Source organism: Papio anubis, chromosome 5 (assembly GCF_008728515.1).
Source record: "Papio anubis isolate 15944 chromosome 5, Panubis1.0, whole genome shotgun sequence".
Classification (NCBI taxonomy): Eukaryota; Metazoa; Chordata; class Mammalia; order Primates; family Cercopithecidae; genus Papio; species Papio anubis.
In genome coordinates, this window is record NC_044980.1 from 86,992,798 (window position 1) to 87,017,026 (window position 24,229).

General features: G+C 36.3%; 1 protein-coding gene across 7 annotated transcripts in view; it reads right to left on the reverse strand.

The window, feature by feature from the left end:
- Positions 1–24,229, reverse strand: part of FAM172A (family with sequence similarity 172 member A) — a 484,753-nt gene that overhangs the window by 429,760 nt on the left and 30,764 nt on the right. For 6 of the 7 annotated variants that reach the window (XM_003899921.5, XM_003899922.5, XM_031666760.1 and 3 more), the window contains exons 2-3: positions 3,669–3,770; positions 1,291–1,391 (exon numbers count right to left, since the gene is read on the reverse strand). In XM_003899921.5, coding sequence (XP_003899970.1) covers positions 1,291–1,391; positions 3,669–3,738 — 171 coding nt within the window. In that variant the 5' untranslated portion in view covers positions 3,739–3,770. Of the gene's footprint in view, positions 1–1,290; positions 1,392–3,668; positions 3,771–20,847; positions 20,972–24,229 lie in introns of all 7 variants that reach the window. The other variant, XM_009208776.4, reaches the window with a different exon arrangement.

Below are 24,229 nucleotides of genomic sequence, written 5' to 3' on the forward strand. Positions count from 1 at the left end.
AATTCAACTTATTAGTCAAATACCAATATTCTTCACACAAATAAACACCTGAAAGAAAACTTATTCATTCTGGCATAGTAGAGGATTCAACCTCTTAAAAACATTTTTAGGCTCCGCGCAGTGGCTCACGCCTGTAATCCTAGCACTCTGGGAGGCCAAGGCAGGCGGATGACTTGAGGTCAGGAGTTCAAGACCAGCCTGGCCAACATGGTGAAACCCCATCTCTACTAAAAATACAAAAAAAAAATTAGGTGGGCACGGTGGTGCACACCTGTAGTCCCAGCTACTCAGAGACTGAGGCACGAGAATCTCTTGAACCTGGGAGGCGGAAGTTGCAGCAAGCCAAGATCGTGCCACTGCACTCCAGCCTCAGTGACAGAGTAAGACCATGCCTCAAGAACAAAACAAAACTTAAAAAATCAAATTAGAATTTCGCATAAATTTGTTTTCTTATGTAATGACTCACTACGAAATATTATGGTCATGGGAAGAATAAGTTTGTGTAAAAACAGAAGCTTTTTCTTTTTTTTGAGATAGGGCCTAACTCTGTCAGCAAGGCTGGAGTGCAGTGATGTGATCACAGCTCCTTGCAGCCTTGACTTCCTGGGCTCAAGTGATCCTCCCACCTCAGGCTCCCAAGTAACTAGGACTATAGGCACATACTGCTACTTTTGGCTAATTTTTTATTTTTTGTAGAGACATGGTCTCACTATATTGTCCAGGCTAGTCTCAAACTCCTGGCTTCAAGTGCTTCTCCGGCCTTGACTTCCCAAAGTGTTGGGATTACAGGTGTAAGCCACCATAGCTCGCCTAAAAACAGAAACTTTTTTTTTTGAGACAGAGTCTTGCTCTGTCACCCAGGCTGGAGTGCAATGGCACCATCTCAGCTCACTGCAACCTCCACCTCCTGGGTTCAAGCAATTCTCCTGCCTCAGCCTCCTGAGTAACTAGGACTACAGGCACGCGCAACCACGCCCAGCTAATTTTTGTATTTTTAGTGGAGATGGGGTTTCACCATGTTGGCCAGGCTGGTCTCGATCTCTTGACCTCGTGATCCACCCGCCTCAGCCTCCCAAAGTGCTGTCACTACAGGCGTGAGCCACCGAACAGAAACTTTTAAACTGAGAATATGCTTCTAACATAACCACTAAAAATAAACAAAAAAAAAACAAAAACCTTTTTTGAATCACATTTTGTAAAAAGAGTACATAAACTGCTGCATCTTTAAAACTTTTATTCTGAATATTTAAAATTGGGAAAAACAAAGTTAAAGTAGTATATGTGACATACCTCTCCTAGAGCCTCGTATCTTTTCTGGTTCCATCTGTGCAAATCTTCCCGGTAGTTAAAAACAAATGGTTCCCCAGTTTTTATGTGTCTTAACTGTCCCTCTAAGAAGATAAACAAACAATATTGCTATACTTCAAAGTATATTTACAATAATACAAGCAGTACAACAAAGAATGTCTGATAAAAATTTAAAATAACTTTCTCAGAACAGTTTATCTTTTTCATTAGATTTTTTTTCTTCAGATGTCAATATGACACAAACACACAGATTATATAACTAAGAATGGTCCCCAAGTACTCAAAAGTTATTCTTCTTGACCTTCATCTCTCTAATCTAAAGCAAACTAACAATATTTTAAAGCCTAATATGTATAAAGACCTCTCTAGCTATTGCCATGAACATAGGCCCAGTCCTCAAGAAGCTTAGAGGTTACCTGAGAAGTCAAATCATAAATACTAAGAAGTTAAGCAACTTTTCAGGAAGCTAAACAAACTAGATTGGAATACGTCAACAGTCTAAAAATCTGCCACTGGGGATTCATATAGACAATAAAGTCTAGAATGATTTTGGAAAAATGAAAACTATCTGTGGGCTAGAAGAGGTTCAGAAGGTTTCAGTGAGATTTCTCAACTAGGTCTTCAAATATGGGTAGGATGTCAAATGAAAACTGGAGAGAAGCAGTGAGCTAACACAGGCTCAGGCTATCAAATCACACTCCACAAAGCAAAGATCTTTACCGATAATGACTAAGCTTTACTAATAATTTCAAGGGTACAAGGAATCAAGAAGCACAGGCAAGGCAGGGAGAGGTCTGCAGCATCTGGTCATTTCCCCCAGGTCCTTTCCTCTCATTGGATAGCACTCTCTGGCCCAAAGTAGATGAGGACTCTACGTGTGCATACAGGTAATCTCACCCACTGGTGAGCATTTCCATTTTATGTGCCAAAGAGTTGTCCTACTTAAGTGATATTCTTCAGAGAAACATTCCTCATATCTAAACCAGTCATCTTGCTCAAAGTATTCTATAGAAAAGGACTCTCCTCAGAGCAAATATTAGTCTACGCTTATTTTATTTATTTATTTATTTATTTATTTATTTATTTATTTATTTTTAGGTGGAGTCTCGCTCTGTCACCCAGGCTGGAGTGCAGTGGCCCGATCTCAGCTCACTGCAGCCTCCACCTCCCAGGTTCAAGTCATTCTCATGCCTCAGCCAGCAGTAGCTGGGACCACAGGCATATGCCACCACACCTGGCTAATTTTTGTATGTTTTAGTAGAGATGAGGTTTCACTATGTTGTCCAGGCTGGTCTTGAACTCCTGACCGCAAGTGATCCACCCGCCTCTGCCTCCCAAAGTGATGGGATTGCAGACATAAGCCACCGTACCCAGCCAGTCTAATTTATTAAATGAGTTAATTATCAGCATGTTTATAAGGAGAAAACATGAAGCCACTTGTCTCCTGAACAGGATTTTTTCCCCAGGGGTATTCCTGGGGTAATCAGGAGAGAAATACACTACAGGCCAATTGCTTAAGCTCCTCTTCCCCTCCACACAACAAATATTACTACTTCTACTGGCATAAAATAACTTTTATTAAAAAGCATAAAAATTAATATCAGAGAAAAGATCAAAGTTTCTAGTCTCTTATTTTAAACTCAACATCTTAGTACACAATGACTGTCACCATAACTCTTAATATCTATAACTGATATTAGAAAGGAATATCCACTAATACAGTGATGACAAAGCACCAATTCAGTTAATGCAGAACAACCAATAGAAAACTACAACTCAAATGCACCTACCCTGTAATAACACTACCCTTCAAGTGTAAGGGTGTATTATTAATCCAATGAATCATGATTCTCTGTTCCAGAAACATCTTTGCAATCTATACTATGTTCCTCCACATCCCAAGTGTAAAGGTTATTTTATTCAGAACTGAATTAATAAATTTTAAAACAAGAATGTTGCCTGAAAAATCATGGAAAACTACTTTAAAACATTGTCACAGATAATTACTGCCAGACACTTTGTTCTAAATAACATGTGAAACAGTAGCATCTTTCTCTATAATTTAATTAGGAGTTCAAATTGGATACCAGGAAGTTGAAAGCTCAAGGTTGAAATGCATAAGCTGAATCAAATTCATGACCATTAGTTTACGTAACTTGACAACTACAGAAAATTGTTACTTGGTTCTTTCACTTGAATGAAGAATTTCACCATGCCAGGATGTCATTATTTCTCAAAAGAATACAGAAAACATTCTACTTAGCCTTTAAAAGTAGCAAATAATATCTGTCTTATTATTCTATGAGCATTGCTAAATAAATTTTGCATATACTATATATATATATACATACACCACTTACTTTCATTAAAAGCATATTCAAATCCCTCCAGGGTATCAGGAAAATCAAGAGGAGGTTCATCTTTTTTCATTAGTTCATCCAAATCTATCCTAGATAATAAATCTAGAAGAGAAATGATATGAAATTTACTTATATTTATTTTCATAGTTTGTAACAAAGATATTTTAATTTAATTTAAAGTATTCTTTGTTCTATTAATTTTTATGTGTTGCTTTAACTGATAATGCTACTATATTGAGTTCCCAAAATACTATATTATAATCAAGCACAGTATTAACATAAGCACTTTCAAAATCATAATTCTCAAAACAACTATAACTCAGATTCTATACACCATTATATCAAACTTTAACTACTTCTCTTCAAAATAGACAGCTATTAATTTGTACCTTATCCACCTCATTTAAAAAGTTTCAGACATTAACGTGACTTTTAAAAAGTCATCAAATCTTATATATAACGGAAACATTTACGAAGAAACACAAATGCAAATAGTATTATAGCATATTATTCCATTTTTAGGGGGAAAACTGTTAAAATAAAACATGCTAACTAGCAAAAATTATTTCACAGTTTCTGTTCTTCACATCATTTGATTCCATGCAAGCAAGAAAACTCTGTCAAGGAGTTTTTCTTTTCCTTTTTTCTTTTTTCTTTTTGAGATGAGGTCTCACCCTGTCACCTAGGCTGGAGTGCAGTGGCACAATCTTGGCTCACTCTGCAACCTCTGCCTTCCAGGCTCAAGTGATCCTCCCACCTCAGCCTTCCGAATAGCTGGGACTACAGGCGGGTGCCCCCATGCCGGGTTATACTTTGTATTTTTCACAGAGATGGGGTTTCACCATGTTGCCCAGGCTGGTCTCAAACTCCCGGACTCAAGTGATCTGCCCACCTCAGCCTCCCAAAGTGCTGGGATTACAGGCTTAGCCACCATGCGTGGTCGTTTTGGAGTAATTTTAGGTTGATGGAAAAGTTAAAAGACAGTACGAAGAGTGTATTATACCCTTTACTCACTTTCCCCTATTAGTAACATTTTATAACATCATGGCACATTTGTCAAAATGAAGAAACCAATATTGGTACATTACTACAATCTAAAGCCCAGGCATTATTCACATTTCACAAGTTGTTCCATTAATGTTCATTTTCTTTTCCAGGATTCCATTCAGGACACCACATTACATATAATTATTATCTCTCCCCAGTCTCTGTGGTCTGTGACAGTTCTCAATCTTCCCTTCTTTTCCATGATCTTGATTTTGAGGACTATGTGTCAGGTATTTTATAGAATGACCCTCAATTTGGGTTTGTCTAATGTTTCTGCTTATGATTAGACTAGGGTTATGATTTCTGGAAAGAATATCACTGAGATCAACTGCCATTCTCAATAGATCATGGCAAGGGGAACATGATATCAACAGGACATCACCAATGATGTTAACCTTCGTTACTTGGTTAAGGTACTATATAATATGCCAGGCCTCTCCACTATAACATTACTGTTTTTCCCTCTTCATAACGTATTCTTTCAAGGTGACTATGTCTGGCCCACCCTCAGGGAAAAAGAGGAGGAATTATTCTCTACCTCCCATAGCAAAGAACATCTAAATATATTATTGGAATTATTCTGTATGGAAGATTCATCTCTCTTCATCCATTTACATATTTATTCAATCACTTATTTATATCAGTATGGACTTGTGGACACTTATTGTATACTTTAGGTTATAATCCAATACTACATCATTCATTTTGCTCCTCAAATTGTTCCAGCCATGACTATTGTAAGCTCTTTCAGATGTCTCCTGTGTCCCTTTGACATGCTCTTACCATTTTGCTTTTCATGCACTTCCTTACTTTCTACTACTAAAAGATGTTCCAGCCTCATCTTGTATCTTTCCTGCACCAGCCCTAGAATCAGTCTGTCAACAAGTATTTAATATCTTTTAGGCTCATATTGTAGGATGAGGCAAAAGTTCTCACTATCTGTCATCAAAGAGTCATTTATAAAATCACACAAAAAAAATTTAAAACTTCAAATTTACTCATTTCCAAACAGATGTGGAATTATTTTTGTCTAATCAATAAATAAAGGTTAGGTTTTCAGCCTCTTCATTCTAACTCAAGTTCCTGAAGACAAATGCTCTTAGAATATGTTGTGAGGCAAACCAGTCCCTTTCCTACAAAGGAAGTATCTCAGAAATAACACTTTATTTCTGTCTCTCACAGAAATATAACAAATCCTTCTGTATACAACATCATCAAAATACTCTACCTCCAGTCACTAGCCTCTCTCTGTAGAACACAAAAACAAGCCATCAAATCCTTCATTAAAAGAATCACTGTTTAGCACTCTTCAAACTCATATCAAATTCAACTCACATAAAAATACACTATCCTCAATATAAAAAAGTTTGTAAACTCTAGTAAGACAAAAATGTTGCATATACTGGGCTTAAAAAGGGACATATGCTGACAATTCTTCATTCACTAGTAAATCTTTTCAAAATAAAGACAGAAGGGTTTTAATATCAAAAATTGACTTGCAGTGACTAGAACGTTCTCACTTTTCTTCTTCCAATGAATTGAGGCTCTGGGGCAAAATCAGATTCCTTGACTTTGCAGTCATCTACAATTCAAAACTTGCAAACCTTTTAATCAGCATAGAAACTGTTCATACATAAGCAGATTTTGCTTCTAATAGCTCTTTTCTATATCTATTAGCTTAGACTATAAATGCAGCCTTACATCTATATATCACTTTAAAGATTTCAAAGCACTTTCATATACATTACTTCATTTGATCATCACAATCCTATGAAACAGTAACAAGTATTATCATCTTCACTGTCTTTCAGACAAGAAAATGAACTCAGGTAAAATGGCTTGTCCAAAATCACAGCTTAGTAGTAGATGGGATTAATAAAATAAGCATATCTCTCAAAGCCAAACCCAGCACTCTTTCAAAATCACCACACTGATTCTATATGCTATATCAACCTTATAATATTCTAGCCCCCCTTTTCTCTGATTATATAAACAGTTATGAATACAAAAATGTGCTTTGGCTTTGCTCAAAATGTTCCTTTGAATGATCAAATGAACAATTAAATAAAAAGATGTTCCTCAAATTTTTCCTGTCAACTAGAGAATTGGATATAGATTTTTTATTTCATTAGCATTGAGAAGACATATAGAAAGGAACTTTCAGAAATTATTTTTCTGCTTTGTAAAAGAAAAGCAATACTGTAAAGCTGCATTTTACCCTGAGACTGGGTTCCAAAGGCAGATTATGCAAAAATCGAGTATAATGAAATATTTCTGTTGAAAATCCCTTCAATAACCTATAAAATACAATAGATTTGAATCCATATAACCTAAGTATGCATCAGATATGACATGACTGTTTTTAAAGCATGGCTCTAGTGGTTAAAGTGATCCAGCAACTAGAATTCCAAACCTCAACTAAGCATATAAAACAACTGTATAAAAATACCATTTCATACCCAAAAGGAAGCAAGAACTCAAACAGATATACTTGTACGTTAATGTTCATAGGAGCATTATTCACAATAGTCAAAAGGTAGAAGCACTCCAAGTGTACATAGATGGGTGAATGGTATGACGGCTAATTTTATGTGAGACTGGGAAATAAGATAACCAGATATTTCATTAAATATTATTCTAGGTGTGACTGTGAGGATGTTTCTGGATAGGATTAACATTTGAATGGGTAGACTTAGTAAAGCAGATTCCCTCCCCAATTTGAATGGGCCTCATCCAACCAGATGAAAGTGTATATAGAGCAACAACGCTGAGTAAAGGAGAATTCACACTCTCTGCCTATCTTCAAGCTGGGAAATCAGTCTTCTGCCTTCAGATTTAGACTGGAACTCACACCATCAGCTCTCCTGACTTGAACTTTACTGTCAGCTCTCCTGGGTCTCCAGCTTGCTGATTACAGAACCTGGGTCTTCTCAGCCTCCATAATTGTGAGAGTCAATTCTTTGTAGTAAATATTTCCTTAATAAAGAAAGACATTCTTACCTAAAACTGATGTACCTTGAAGATATTATGCAAAGTGAAATAAGCTGACAGAGAAGGACAAATATTACATGACTGCACATTTCTGAGATTCCTAGAGTCATCAAACTTATAGAGACAGAAAGTAGAATGGTGGTTGCTAAGGGCTGGGCAGAGAGGGGAATAGGGAGTTATTGTTTAATGGGTATAGGGTTTCAGTTTTGCAAGGTGCAGAGTTCAGGAGATGGACGGTAGTGATGACTTCATAACAATGTAAATGTACTTTATGCTACTGAATCACATATTTAACAACAGTTAAAATGGTAAGTTTTATATTATGTCTATTTCACCACAATAAAGAAAGTACCATTTGGCATCTTTATTTTTAAAAACTGTATTAAATAAATGAGTATTTAAAACACTATTGGAATTCTACTTTTGGCCAAAATAGAATTAACAGGAACAGAATTATTTTCACTTTCCTTAAACAACTGGAAAGCAAGAAGACACACGTAAAAGAACAGTTGGACAACAGGCAGCCAGAACTGAGAGAAAAAGAAACAAACGACATAAACCCCTTGATGCCCTAGCTTACTGTGTGGAGACAGTTTAAGGCACAGCAGGAAGGAAGAACCCAAACAAAGAATGAAGATCCTGCTGAGCTGATGAGACAGAGATCAGAATTTGAATAATCCAAGGTGGCTGGATTTGGAAGCAGAGAAGGAGGGCAGGGGAAACTGTTTAGAAAGAGAGACTGCTGGGCCGAATTTCAGAGGGATTCACTCATGTCTTTGACTATTTATCCATACACACGGGATAAAAAAAAATTACCCAAGGACAGGGAAAGCAGCAGGATGAACAATTCCTGAAGTACACACAGAGCTGCAAATATGTATGCCTGTCAGCCCTAAAGAAAGGAGACTCTAAAACTGTCATATCAAAGATTAAAAAAAGCCTCCAAGAAAAAAAAAAGATACAAATAATATAAATACCTGTCAGAACAAAGCCCAACGTTCTTTAAAAGAATACCAAAAAACAAAGTAAAACAAAATTTAAGCAACAACTTATTCTTTAAAGGAATAGAACACAATCCAGCACCCAATAATGTATAATTTACAATGTCTGGCATCTATGAAAAATGATGATACGGCATGTAAAAAGGTAAAAATTATGATCTATAAACATGCAGAAAATCAATCAATAAACCAAGAAATGATAAAGACAAAGGAATTAGCAAGAAAAAAATCTATTTCAATGTGATCTGTATGTTCAAAAAAAAATTTTAATCATTAATATACCAAACTGAGAACTGGAAGAACTTTAAACTTCTATATATAAAGAAATTCTATCTAAAATTAAAAATAGACTGTTAAAAATTCACAGCAAATACAATTACTGGAGATGAGATCAATGAACTTTGAGACCTAACAGTAGAATTGTCTAAAATGAAGCAGAGAAAAATAATAGTTTAAAAATGAAGAAAGTATCACTGACCAGTGTGACAATGTCAAGTTGTCTAATATTTTAAGTGTGTTTCAAGATGAAATCAATGCTGGGAAGTGACATAGTTTAGATGTTTGTCCCCTCCAAATCTCATGTTGAAATGTGACCTCCAATGTTGGGGGTGGCCCTAGAGGGAGGTGTTTGGGTCATGGGGGCAGATCTCATGGAAATACTCTATGAGTTCCCTGAGATCTGGTTGCTTAAAAGAACGTGGCACCTCTTCCTTCTCTCTCTCTTGTTCCCTCCCTCTCACTATGTAACATACAGGTACCCCCTTTGATCTGCCATGATTATAAGTTTCCTCAGGCCCTCACCAGAAGGAGATGTCAGCACTATGCTTCAGGTACAGCCTGCAGAACTGTAAGTCAAATGAACCGCTTTTCTTTTAAATTACTCAGTCTCAAGCATTCCTTTATAGCAACGCAAACAAACACTGAGAACTGAGAAAAAAATTTTTTTTTTAAAGTGGACAAAATGTTTTCCAAATATGATGAAAACTTTGACCACAAATCCAAGCAGAATAAACACTGAGAAAATGATACAAAGGTATATCATAATTAAATTTCTGAAAATAGGTGATAAAGATAAAATCTTAGGGCCAGGCGCAGCTGCTCACGCCTGTAATCCCAGCACTTTGGGAGGCCAAGGTGGGTGGGTCACTTTAGGTCAGGGGTTCGAGACCAGCCTGGCCAACATGGCAAAATCCTGTCTCTATCAAAAATACAAAAATTAGCTGGGTGTGGTGGCATGCATCTATACTCCCAGGTACTAGGAGGCTGAGGTAGGAGAATTGTTTGAACCTGGGAGGCAGAGGTTGCAGTGAGACGGGATCGTGCCACTGCACTCCAGCCTGGGTGACAGAGTGAGACTCTGTCTCAAAAAAAACGATGAAATCTTAGAAGCAGATAGAGAAAAAAGGAACAAAGATAATAATGACAGAAGACTTTTCAGGAGCTAGGCAAACAAGAAGACAATGGTGCAACATTTTTCCATTAAAGAAAAAGAAAAGTCTATCAACCTCAAATTCTATGCCAACCAAAAGCATCTTTCCAAATAGAAGAAATAAAGATTTTTTTCAGACACAGAAAAGTTGAAATAATGTATTGCCAGCAAGCCTGCAGAAGAAAATGGTAAGAAAGGTTCTTTGGGTTGAGGCAAATGATACTAAACAGAAATATGTATCCACATAAAGAAATAATGTGTACTTCAAAAGAAAATTATATGACTAAATAAAAGCATTTATTTCTCATTGTTAATCTCTTTAATAGGAAACAGTTAAACAGAGGGTATCACTACAGACCCTGCAGCCACTAAAAAAACAAGAAGGGGCCAGGCACGGTGGCTCACGCCTGTAATCCCAGCATTCTGGAAGGCCAAGGTGGGCAGATCATGAGGTTAGGAGTTCGAGACCAGCCTGACCAACATGACCCCATCTCTACTAAAAATACAAAAATTAGAAGGGTGTGGTGGTGTGTGCCTGTAATCCCAGCTACTTAGGAGGCAGAGGCAGGAGAATCGCTTGAACCTGGGAGGCGAAGGTTGCAGTGAGCCGAAATCGTGCCACTGCACTCCAGCCAGAGCCACAGAGCAAGATTCTATCTCCAAAAAAAACAAAAGAACAAGAAGAGAATATTAGTGACAACTCTATACACATAAATCATACAAATTAGATGAAATGGTCTGAGACCTCAAAAACCACAAACTAATAAAACTCACCCTATATAAAATAAACAATATGAATAGTCTTATGACTATTAAAGAAAGTGAATTTGAATTAAAATCTCCCCCCCAAATTTTTCAGGTCGAGAAAGTTTCACTGGAGAAATCTTCGAAATATTTAAAAATAAATTAGTACCAATTCTACACAATATCTTCCAGTAAATAAAACAGAAGTGAGTATTTCCTAAATCATGTTAGAAGATCGGTGTTACCCTGATAACAATTCTAGACAAAGACAGTACAAAAAAAGAACACTACAGTTCAATATCTCTAATGAACCTGGACACAAAAATCGTCAATAAAATATTAATTCAAAACCAGCAATATATAAAAACAAATTACATCAGAATCAAATAGGGCTAATGACAGAATGGTTCACTATTCAAAAAATCAACATGTAATCCATTATTTCAACAGGCTACAGAAGAAAAAAATACATGACCCTATCAATTGATACAAAAAAAATACAAGCATTTGACAAAAATTCAACATTCACTCATGATTAACACCTCCCAGGAAGCATCTAATAAAAGGAACTTCTTCAACATGATAAACAGCGTTTACCAAAAAACTTACAATTAACATAATGTTTAATAGTGAAAGACAATCTTTTCCCCCCAACGTTGAAAACAAGAAAGAATATCCATCCTCACTATTCTTGTTCAACATAGTACTGAAAGTCCTAGTCAACACAGGTCACAAAGAAAAATAAAAGGCACATAGACTGGTTAGAAACATTACCCAATTTGCAAATGACATGATTGTCTATGTAGAAAATCCTGAAGAACCCACAAACGAATCTCCTAGAACAAACAAGCAAGTTCAGGAAGATCACAGTATATAATATCAACACACAAAACTTAATTATATTTTCATAAACCATCAATAAACATGTGTAAATTGAAATTATAAACATAACACCATTTATAATCACTCCAAAAAATTAAAATACTTACATATAAAGCAAATAACAGGCATAGGATTTACATGCTGAAAATTACAAAGTATTAATGAAAGAAATCAAGGAAGATTTAAATAGACATATCAGGTGAATGGATTAGAAGACTCAATATCGTAGATATCGATTCTCCCCAAATTTACCTAAAAGTTTAAATACAATTCCTATCAAAGTCGCAGTAAAGTTTTTTGCAGATATAGACAAGTATATTCTAAAATGTGTATATAAAGGCAAATTACCTAGAATAGCTAAACAAATTTCTAAAAGAATAAAGAAGGAGGAATCACTTTGTTCAGTGTTAACTTACTATATAGCTACTGTAATTAAGAGAGTGTGGTATTGGTAAACACATAGATCCAGAAAACAAAATAAAGAACTCAAAAACAACTGCCCAAGTGTGCCCAATTCATGGTTGACAGGCATGAAAAAGCAATTCAAAGATGAAAAGACAGTCTTCTTCACAAATGGTGCTGGTATAAGAAGAAATCAAAATGATAAAAATGAACCTCAACCTATATCTCACATGTTACATAAAATTTAACTCACAATGAAGGGGAGGTGCTTTAAGAAGGCTGCCTAGAGGCATTTGGTACTCACCTCATCTACGAAGAAGAGCCAAAATGCAAGTAAATAATCACATTTCAAACAGGACATCGAAGAGAGAACACTCTAATTTAATAGAAAAGTGACAAGAAACACCCAAAAAGAAAGGATAAAAAGGGAAAGGAGGCAACTTGCTTAGCTGAGGTCAGCTGGGAGCCTGGAGAGTCTCCCCACTGTGGGAAAAGGGTAAGTGAAAGACCCCCAGCAGTTCAAACTCCCACCACAGACTCCTGCAATCCTAGCCATGCAAGAGCCCCTCCAACCACATGGACCCTGAGAATAAAGTAGGAAGTTGCCTGAAGACTGTGCAATGCCATGGCTCTAGAGGAGTTCATGCTGAGCCACACATAACTCCTGAGTCCCAAGCAGCTATAGTAAGGTGCCATTTTGAGAGCCCAGCCCCTATAGAGCTGCATTCTGTCCCCAGGGGCCAACAGCCCCCACATCTCCACATCACTGGACCCCCACTGACGTCACCTGCCTACAGAGACTGCTGCAACTGGCTAATGCCACCTGGGCAAAAATGCAAGCCATTAGCAGCAACCCCATTGCCCCAAGCAGCAAAACCATGGCACATTTTCACATGTCCTGAGGATACACTCCCCTACCCATGGGACCCACAGCAGGCTGCTGCCACTGGGGCCAAAGCACAAGCGAAGCATGCAATCCCAACCATATATCTACGGCTAGAGCCACTGAAAGCAACTTCACCCTCCCTAGTATAGGGCGGTGGTGCAGTCACTGGCGCCCCTACTTAAGCATTCCACAGAGGGGCCTAGAAGTAACCCCATCCCTGCCTACCAGAGCCAAGGTCTACACGTACCACAGGTACGGGGAAGAGGGCATGTTTACCTGGCTTGGCACATCCCCTAGCAAGAGCCTGAGCATGCCATCCAGGGGCCTGGGATTGTCAAGCACCAGTCCACCACCACTGTCACCTAAGCACTCCTCCTAGGGACCTCAGAATGGGTCCATCCAATTGCTGCTACCAACACAGTCAAAAACCTCACACACACCACCTGCAGGTCTGGGCAATGCTCTGCCTAGCCTGTCGTAGCTACCACCAATAAAATTGTGAACTGTTCAGAACTCAGAGGTTAGTCCTACCACTGCTACTACCATAGTCCATACCATACCCACTGTTCAGAGACCTAAGAACCCATCCACTGGCCTGACCCACTGGTGCCACTATAGGCACACAAATAAACCACTTAGAGATCCAACAATCAACCCCAATAGACTGACTACCCGACACCAGTGCCAGCACATGCCTCCCTGGAACCCAAGGACAGGCAGGCTGTGGCTGTGCTGCCAACACTAGAGCCCAAGGAATAGCATACCTGGTATCCTTGTCCCCAGCAAACCTCACCACAGCCTCCACTAACAACTGCACTCTGAGCCACTGACACCACTAATGTGGTTTACAGCTGAAGAAATCATACAGAAATTACATGATTGCGCACACACAGAATCAAAGTCAAAGTACCCTACTCAACCAACACCATAGATACATTTTAAGAAAAAAAATCCATTACGATAGCAAATTCAAAAAATTGGAAGAATTGATTGTCACACCAGATACCTAGATATTAATGTAAATATATAAGATATCAATGTAAATATATTGTGCTTCAAAAGGAGCACAATAACTCTCTGGCAACAGATTCCAATCAAAGAGAAATTTATGAAATCCCAGAAAAATTTAAAATATTTATTTTAAAGAAGCTCAGTAAGATACAAGGGAATACAAAAAAGCAATAAAACGAAATCAGAGAAACAACTCAGGATATGAATGAGAAATTTACCAAAAAGATAGACAGATATAAAAAAAGAACCAACCAGAAATTCTGGAACTGAAGATTTCACTGAATGAAAGACTAAACACATCGAAAAGCTTCAATAACAGGCCAGATCAAGAAGAACAATGCATTTCAGAACACAAAGATGGGGCTTCTGAAATAGCTCAATCAGACAAAAAATAAAGAAAAAACAATGAGCAAGGGTTATGTGACATATGGAATACAATAAAGCTATAAAATACTTGAATTTGTGGTGTCCCAGAAGGCAAAGAGAAAACAAAAGGATTAGAAACCCTATTTAATAAATAGCTAAAAAACTTTCAACGTCTAGAAAGAGATTTAGGCATCCAGATACAAGAAGCACATAAATTCCCAATCAAATACAATGTAAAAAGATCTTGTCCATCACATATTATAGTCAAACTGTCAGAAGTCAAAGAAAGAATTCTAAAAACAGCACAAGGACAGTAGCTAGTCACTTAGAAGGGAAATTCTATCAGACTAATAGCACATTGCTCAACAGAACCTTACAGGCCAAGACAAAATGGGATAATATATTCAGTGCCTAAAGAGAGAAAACCGCCAGCCAAGGACACTATGTCCAGAAAAGTTTTCCTTCACAAGTGAAGAAGAAATGAAGTCTTTCCCAAACAAGCAAAAACAGAGAATTCATCACCACTAGACCATATCTAAGAGAACTGCTTAAGGGAATCTTAAACCTGGATGCAAAGGGAAGATATCTAGCATCACGTAAAGGCACAAAAGCATAAAATTAGCCAGGTGTGGTGGTGGGCACCTGTAATCCCAGCTACTCAGGAGGCTGAGACTAGAGAATTGCTTGAACCCAGGAGGCAGAAGTTGCAGTGAGCCAAGATCACGCCATTGCACTCCAGCCTGGGCAACAATAGTGAAACTCTGTCTTAAAAGGAAGGAAGGAAGGAAGATAGATAGATAGATAGATAGATAGATAGATAGATAGATAGACAGACAGACAGACAGATAGAAAGAATATAGGTGGATGGATAGATGGATGGATAGAGAGAGAGAGAGAGAGAGAGAGAGAGAGATAAAAGAAGACATGTAGACTAATGGAACAGAATAGCAGAATAGAGAACCCAGAAATAAATCCACATATTTACAGTCAACTGATTTTCAACAAAGGCACCAAGACTATATATTGGGAAAAGAACAGCCTCTTCAGTAAATGATTCTGGAAAAACTAAATGTCTATACGTAGAAGAATGAAACTGGAGCCCCATCATTCATCTATAAAAATCAACTCAAGATGGATTAAAGACTTAAAATGTAAGACCTGAAATTACGAAGCTACTAGAAAGAAACACAGGGGAAACACTTCAGCACACTGGTCTAGGCAAAGATTTTTATGGCTAAAGCCTTTTGAGAAAACAGAAACAAAAAACAGACAAATGGGACTACATTAAACTAAACAGCTCCTGCACAGCAAAGAAAACAATTAACAGAATGAAGAGAAAAACTACTGAATGGGAGAAAATATTTACAAACTATTCATCCAATAAAGTATTAATAATCCAGAATACACAAGGAAATCAAACAATTCAGCAATAAAAAACAAAAAATAATCCCATTAAAAAGTGGGCAAAGGACATAAACAAACACTTCTAAAAAGAAGGCATGCAAATGGCCAATTGGTATGTTAAAAAATGCTCAATTTCACTAATCATCAGAGAAATGCAAATTAAAACCACAATTAGATATCCTCTCACTCCGGTTAGAATGGCTATTACTAAAAAGACAAAAAATAACAGAAGCTGATGAGGCTGTCGAGAAAAGGGAATTCTTATACACTGTTGTTAAGAATGTAAATTTGTACAACCTCCTTGGAAAACAGTTTGGGCATTTCTCAAAATACTACAAATGGAACTACCATACAAGCCAGCATTTGCACTACTGGGTATGTATTCACAGAAAAGGAATCAGAATATCTAAAGGATAATTGCATTGCATGTTTATTGCAGCATTATTCACAATAGCAAAGATATGGAATCAACCTAAGTGTCCATCAATAGATGAATGGATAAAGAAAATGTGATATAATATACACAATGGAATACTATTTGACCATAAAAAATGTGGTATATATACAAAAAGGAATACTATACATCCATAAGAATAAAATCATGTCATTTTATTCATGTCATTTATTCAGCAAGGTAGATGGAACCGGAAGTTATTGTGTTAAGTGAAATAAGTCAGGTACAGAAAGACACACAGTGCATGTTCTCACTCATATGTGAGAGCTAAAAAAGTTGATCTCATGGAAGTAGGAAGCAGAATGATAGCTATCAGAGAAGTATGTGGGTGATGGTGCACAGGAGGAAACAATGAAGAGAGTTTGTTTAATGGGTAGAAACACGCAGTTAGATAAAAGGTATAAGTTCTAAGGTTCAATAGCATACAGGGTGATTAAAATGAACAAAAGTATTATGTATTTCAAGAGATAGCTAAAAGAGAGGACTTAAAATGTTCCCAACACATAGAAATCATAAACATTTGGGGCAATGGATAATGGAAATATCCTAACTTGATCATTACACATTCTATGCATATGACAAAACAACACATGTACCCCTAAGTATGTACAAATACATATCAATAAAACAAAGAGAATGAAAAGACAATCCAAAAACTGGTAATGTTTACTAATCACATATCTTAAAAAGAAGTTGTATCCAGAACATACGAACAACTTTTAAAACTCAACAATAAGAACACAAACAAAAACAGGGGGGCAAAATTCTAGACTTTACCAAGAAAGATGTATATATGGTATATAATTCACCATTAGGAAAATGCAAATTAAAACCACATAGAAACAAAAATCTGTGACAATGAGAAGAAAAGTCAACAAACCTGTCAATATTAATTGCTGATAAAGATGACAAACTAAGAGAACCCTCATACATTATTGGTGGTAGTGAAAAATAATACAGGTACCTTGAAAAGTGGTTTTCTAGTTCTTACGAAGTTACCGTAGACATACCATATTACCCAGCAGTCCTCCTCCTAGATATCAACCCAGGACAAATGAAAATAAATATCCACATAAAAACCTGTTGATGAATGTTTTCAAAGACTGTATTCATAATCACCCAACCCTGGAAACAACACAAATATCTAAAATGTGGCAAATGGATAAGTAAAATGTAGTTTATTCAACAGAATAAAATTCAGCAATGAAACGAAACCTACTAACACATGTTTAAAAATTAACTGAAAATAGATCATTAATTTAAATGTGAAATATAAAACAAAACTTTTAGAAGAATGCATAGGAGAAAACCTTCATAAACTACAGCTGGCTAGGGAAAGAGTTCTTTGACATGACACTAAATGCACAGTTTATAAAAGAAAAAAATTTATGAACAGGACTTCATCAGAATTAAAAATGTTTGCCCTACGAAAGATCTGTTAAGAGGGTGAAAGACAAGCTACAGACTGAGAGAAAATATTCACAAAGAATATATTCAATAGAGACTTGTATCTAGAAAATATAAAGATCAAAGCTCAGTAGTTTTAAAAAATCCATTTAGAAAATGGACAAAAAATATGAATAGGTATTTTACCAGCGACAAGGTACAGATGGCAAATAAGCACATGAAAAGATGTATGGTCAACATCACTAGTGAGATATCACTATGTACCTAATAAAATGGCTAAAACTAAAACATAGTAATAATACCAAATGCTGAGGAGGATGTAGAGAAAGTGGGTCTTTCATACATGACTGGTGGGAATATAAAATGGTACAGCCACTCTGGAAAATAGTTTGGTATTATCTTATAAAGTTAGAAATGCATTTACCATATGACCCAGCAATCACATTCTTGGGCATTTAACCTAAAGATATGAAAACTTACATTCATATAAAAACTTATACATGAATATACACAGTAAATTTATTTCTAATAATCAAAAACTGGAATCAATCCAAATGCCCTACAATGGGTTAATGGTTAAACAAAATGGCATATCTAGACAATAGAATATTACTCATCGGCAATAAACACGAATGAACTACTGATATTTACAAAAACTTGGATGGATCCCAAAGGCATTATGCTTATTGAAGTAAGCCAATCTCAAAAAGTTACATACCTTATGATTCCATTTCTATAACATCTACAAAATGACAAAAGGGATGGAGAACAGATTAGTGATTGCCAGGAGACAGAGATGAAGCTGGCAGTTGGGGACATTCCTACAAATGGGTAGCAGAACGGACTTGCTAGTGGTAGAACACTTCTGTATCTTTGTTTGTGGTCATTGTTGCACAAGACAATACAGAGGATCAAACTGCACAGAACTCCAAACACACACACACACACACAAATTACTGCATGTGAAACCTAATGAAAATTGGATAATGACCGTGTTTTAGTTACCAGTACTGTACCAATAAGAATGTCTTGGTTTTGATGTACTATTAGCCATATAAGATGTTACCATTAGGCTATCACAAATAATGATCATAATAACTCAACATTAGTGTCCAGAATAATTTTTAATAAAGGCACTATGGCAAAATGTAGGCATTTTTGAAGGGGCCTGAGGTTAGAGGGTGGTGGTAAATAAAAACTAACACATATGAACTAAGAGAACTAGATACAGAACATATTTTCAGAAATCCAGGTAAAATGGGTCAACAAATCAATAAGAGGCAGTAGATAAACTACAACCCTGTAAAACAGGCAAAGGGAAAAAGTAATATTTTTAAGAAATGCAAGAATTCTTTACAAGCATATCTTCATTGCCATCTCCAAAAGAGATGACATAACTTTCTTGTGCATAATATGCCTTCCTTTAATTATAACAGTCATCACCATCTTCCTTACCATCTTCATGATCACCATTATTACAGCAAACCAATTCAAACTACTTTCTTCCAGCATGCACTGCTTTAACCCTACTCATCTTGAGTTTTACCTGACATTTTTCTCACCACTAATATAATTTTATGAGATTTTTCCACCATCTATGCCTTGTCTGAAGCACTTTTCAATTAGCAGAAAGTTCAATCACCTCCAAGAGTGCATCTTGCCATGTAAACCTGAAATCCTCTAATGAACAGCAGAGTGATCATTATTAGTTCACTGTTTTACGTATCACAGCCCAGTTTTGAATAAACTCAAGAATAAAACTGTCTTCCTGTTAAAGGGATAAAGTTTAGAACAAATCAGTTCGCTAAGTTGTTCTGAAATATACTATGCATTTGCCATTTTATTTTCTAATATTTCCAGTTTACTCCTCCATTAACCCTTACACCCCTATCTGTACCCAGCATTATTATTCCCATAGTACAGATGAAGAGATTCAGAGAAGTTAAGCAATTTGCCCATGGTAAGAAGGAAAACCTTGAATTTGGATCCAGATAGTTCTATTTCTAGAACCGATCTACTCTTTTAACATCACGATAAGACCTCTAAAATCCAGAAAATCAATCTGACCTCACATATTGCTTGCAAGAGTATAAATTAGAACTACAACTTGGGAGATCAAATTTTCACATTAAGGCTGAACATGCACAAAATCTGTCTAGGTGGAAACCCAGCATGTCTATTTAGATGGAAACTGTGACATACATTCCTTGCCCTCACTCCTAAATTGTCCATTATTCTGAGTGTTCTGGATCCTTCCCAACAACATACAAGCATGTAGTAAAATCTTCTATAGGGTTGTTTACAACTGTCTCCAATTCCTCCCTTTCCATTCTCTGCTGAAAGTTCTCCAACCAGGCTTTCATTTCTAGTTATTGAAACAGCTCTTTGTGAAAGTCACCAATGATCACCACATCGTCAAATGCAGAAGTAAATTCTCAGTTCTCATCTAATCTTACCCATCACCAGATATGACTATAATTAATTACTCCCATTTAATTTTTCCATTTGCTGTTCAGGAGCTCTCTCTTGTTCCTGATTCTTTACCTATTTTACTAAAAATTAGTTTTCAGCCTCATTTGCTACTTTCTCCTCAGCTTCCTGACCCTAAAGTTCTCAGTGCCCATAGCTATCTCACAATTCAATAACAGATACTTCTTTTAGAAGTCGAATTAATTTAGATAGCAGATTTATTTTTTTAATTCTAGGATTCAAAATTCCCTAACAATGTCTAACGCAGATTCCTTCTAAAACATTAATATGGATAAACCTCTCATAAAATATCAGTAATGCAACGCCATAAAGGCAGAATACAGAAACAGACGGATCATTACCCTCATCCAGTATGATATTCCAAGCAGAAAACATAAGGTAAAGGCACCAGCCTTGATTCAAAACACTTATTAGTTTTGTTATTAAATGTATAACATTGAATAAGAAAAGCATTAAGATTCTTATAGATGCAAAATTACATGATCCTGTGATTTATTTACTGAGTACATACATCTCAGATGCAGTAATAGTTGCTGTGAGGGATATAAATAATTGGTACTTATATTCTTATTTTAGATTTCAAATGAATGGAAGGTCACCTAAATATTCCTACACCTTTATTAGGCACAATGAAAATTTCCTGAAAAAGCAAATTAAGTATGTACCTTTCAGTGCGGTAGTCTTTTCTTTTTCATCTGGACCTCCCTGCTGGATTTGTGCCATGTTTATCCAAATTGGCAACAAAATTAAAGAGCTCAAGGAAATAGACATCAATCTTCAGAAGACAGTCTAGAATGAATGAAAGCAATAAATTAAGTTCTACTCAAAACCTATCTATTCCATGAGAACTTCCTTGATCCTCCCAGTCAGGATTAATCTCTCTATCCTAATTTCCCACTTTGTTGATGCCTATACCATAGTACTTTTTATTGTCTGCTTTGCGTTATACTTATTTATGAATTTATCTGAGTCAGCTAATGGTATACAAGCCCCAGGAATAGAAATATCAAGTTTTTGTCATCTTTCTCTCATGTCCACCAAACACAATACTTTATACATTACAGTTACCTAATGTTTGCTGAATTTAGCTAAACTTACCATTTAGTTTTAGTTACCTATCACCTAATGTTTTTAAAAAATATCTTTAGGTAGTTCCAAAAACTTAAAATTTCTTTTAAAATAAATTGTAAGCATAGGCCATTTACAAGGTAGAATGTCTTCCTTTTGGAACAAGCAGATAGGAAGAGGCAAATACATAAATATATAAAGTATCTGCAAATTTCCTATAGTGTAATTAAAAATACAACTTTCAGGGAAAAACTAGCCCTTTTTAAATGAAACGATGTCATCATTGTCTGGAAGCCATACTCTATAAATGGTACTCCAGTAAACAACCATACTATAAAATCATGATTTATTAAAATCTAATTCTGCTCTACTTTGGCCAAAGGGAAAGCATTACGACTGAAAATAGATGGCTTTTTCCAGAGTCCCCATGAACAGGAAAGCTAATTAGTTGTAAAGTTTAAAAGGAAAAAAAGTATATCTCCTACAATACTTAGCATAAGTATCTATTATTTTTCTTCTGTGTATAGGTAACTCAAAACTCTATAAATTCTACATGAATAAAATGTGTCTATATCCCGTCAAGAAATATATCCTAGTATATAAGGTAGGCAATGGACAAGACTCTGGGGGTACTACGGTGAGTAAAACAAATATTGTCACTGCCTTCCTATGGCTTACTTTGTAGCTGACGAACCAAACTGCCAAGCAGCCACAAAGAAAATACATCAGACCTAGACTGATAATCACAATAATGTTAAACCAAATAAATATTTGCAAGGGCTGTATATTTCCATTCAGGAATTAGCCAAGTCCTACATGATGATGCACAAATTTCACCAACAACTTTTCATTACACATCATCTTGTAGCAGAAATTAAAGAGAAATGTTCTTAATGAGGAATTCCACACAGCACCCTTTGCTAAATATTCCACAACTAAGTTAACTACCTACAGGAGATTTCCCTTCACTAACTCAGTATTTTTTCCAAATATAAACTATTAGATTATTTTTCATTGGCCCCAAATTGTCTGATTCCTGAACAGAACAATATATATAAGTATGTCATCGTGATTGGTTTAACAAAGATAAAATTATAAATAATGTCTTCAGTGCTAGGGTTATTATCAAAATTCCTATTTCAATGAATCACTTTCAGGATTCCAAAGAATAAATAAAAATTAATAATCATTATTTTATGAGACAACCTAAAAACTCACAAAGCAATTTACTGGAGTAATAACATATAAGTTAAAAGACTATTGGCTGGGCACAGTGGCTCACGCCTATAATCCCAGCACTTTGGGAGGCCGAGGAGGGCAGATCATGAGGTCAGGAGATGGAGACCAAACTGGCTAACATGGTGAAACCCCGTCTCTACTAAAAATATAAAAAGTAGCCAGGTGTGGTGGCACACACCTGTAGTCCCACCTACTCAGGAGGCTGAGGCAGGAGAATCGCTTGAACCAGGGAGGCAGAGGTTGCAGTGAGTCGAGATCGCACCACTGTACTCCGGTCTGGTTGACAAAGCGAGACTCTGTCTCAAAAAAAAAAAACAAACCACTAATTACATGTGACCCTAAACTTTACAGTAGCAGATGCAAAGCAGGTAAGCATGAAGCAAAAGCGATTTGTCCGTTGCTCTCTTAACACAGTGTTAGATTTTTACCCCCCTGAGTTATTTTTCCTGGCTGTGGCACAGCTGGTGAAGCTAAATCAAGAACATTATAAATTCTCAATTTAGTGTTTCCTAATAAAAATTCAGAGTTATAACCTGCATGACCACAGATAAACACTACTGAAAATGCAGCCAGCAAGCTGTTTGGCACATTTGATAGATATTAATATGTGCACTCGACATAGTTTATTTGGCATTATCTGATGGAGGTTGGGTTATAGAGAATAAAGTGGTGGAAGGTTTTTACTGATGTGAATTGGGACACAGTTGACATGTTGTACACTTCGTGATAACCACTGCTGTTTAAATATGGTTTCCTAGAAATGGTTACAGTACAAACTAGATTCAAAACATCTCAGTTTGCCATTCTATTCTGTGAACCACACAAAGCAATTATCATTTTTCCTTTCTATGATTCAACAGAGAATCTACTATGTATGAAGCTATAAATAACTTGTCATGTGTAATCTTTATCTAGTCAGCATTTGAAAATATGAAACAGTACAATATTTCTTATTTGCCCTGTTGGCTCAAAATGCGGCATATGCACTTATAAAATGTACAGAAAGATACACAGAAGCCTTATTTTTCTACATTTGTTTATTTTTAGTCAGGTATTAAATACAAACTAGATATAGGTGATTTTGCAACAGAAGCCCTTTTCACCTCATATTCTGAATGCATTGATGAAAGTACAAAATATATCACAGAACACATAAAACTGGATTAATTTTCTAAGGTTCCCAGGACTGGTTTGGTTCCAGTCTGGCCCTAAAGATTCTATGCTCACTAAGTGAGACTCTTTAAATCAAGTTGAAAATAGCCTATGCAACTGAAATTATAGTAAATAGAATTGGTACAAGGGATTTATAAGGAACCAAAAGACCCACCCAAATTATAGTTAAAATATTCACCAGTTGCTCATCAGCAAAGATTAGTTCATAATAATGCTGGACAGCATTATTCTGAGGCTACAGTGAGAAAAACATTGTTGTGTGGGTACTGGGAAAGAAGCTGAAGAATGAAGACATCAGGTTGAGCAGACACAGCCCAGGGTAATACGGGCCCCTGGTGTGTAGAAAATGGTGGCTTTTATAACAAATGCAAAATTGTGTTTGGATCAAAGTTTCAGAGCCAAACCTCTTTGTTCCTGAGACTGAGAATACCCGGTTCCAATCCAAGTATATCTAAAATAAATCCTTAGTTTTACAAGCAACATGACATAGATTGGGAATGAGAAATCTAGGTTTTAATTTCAGTTCCACCACCTAGTAGATAGGTGACCTTGAGGATATTACAACTT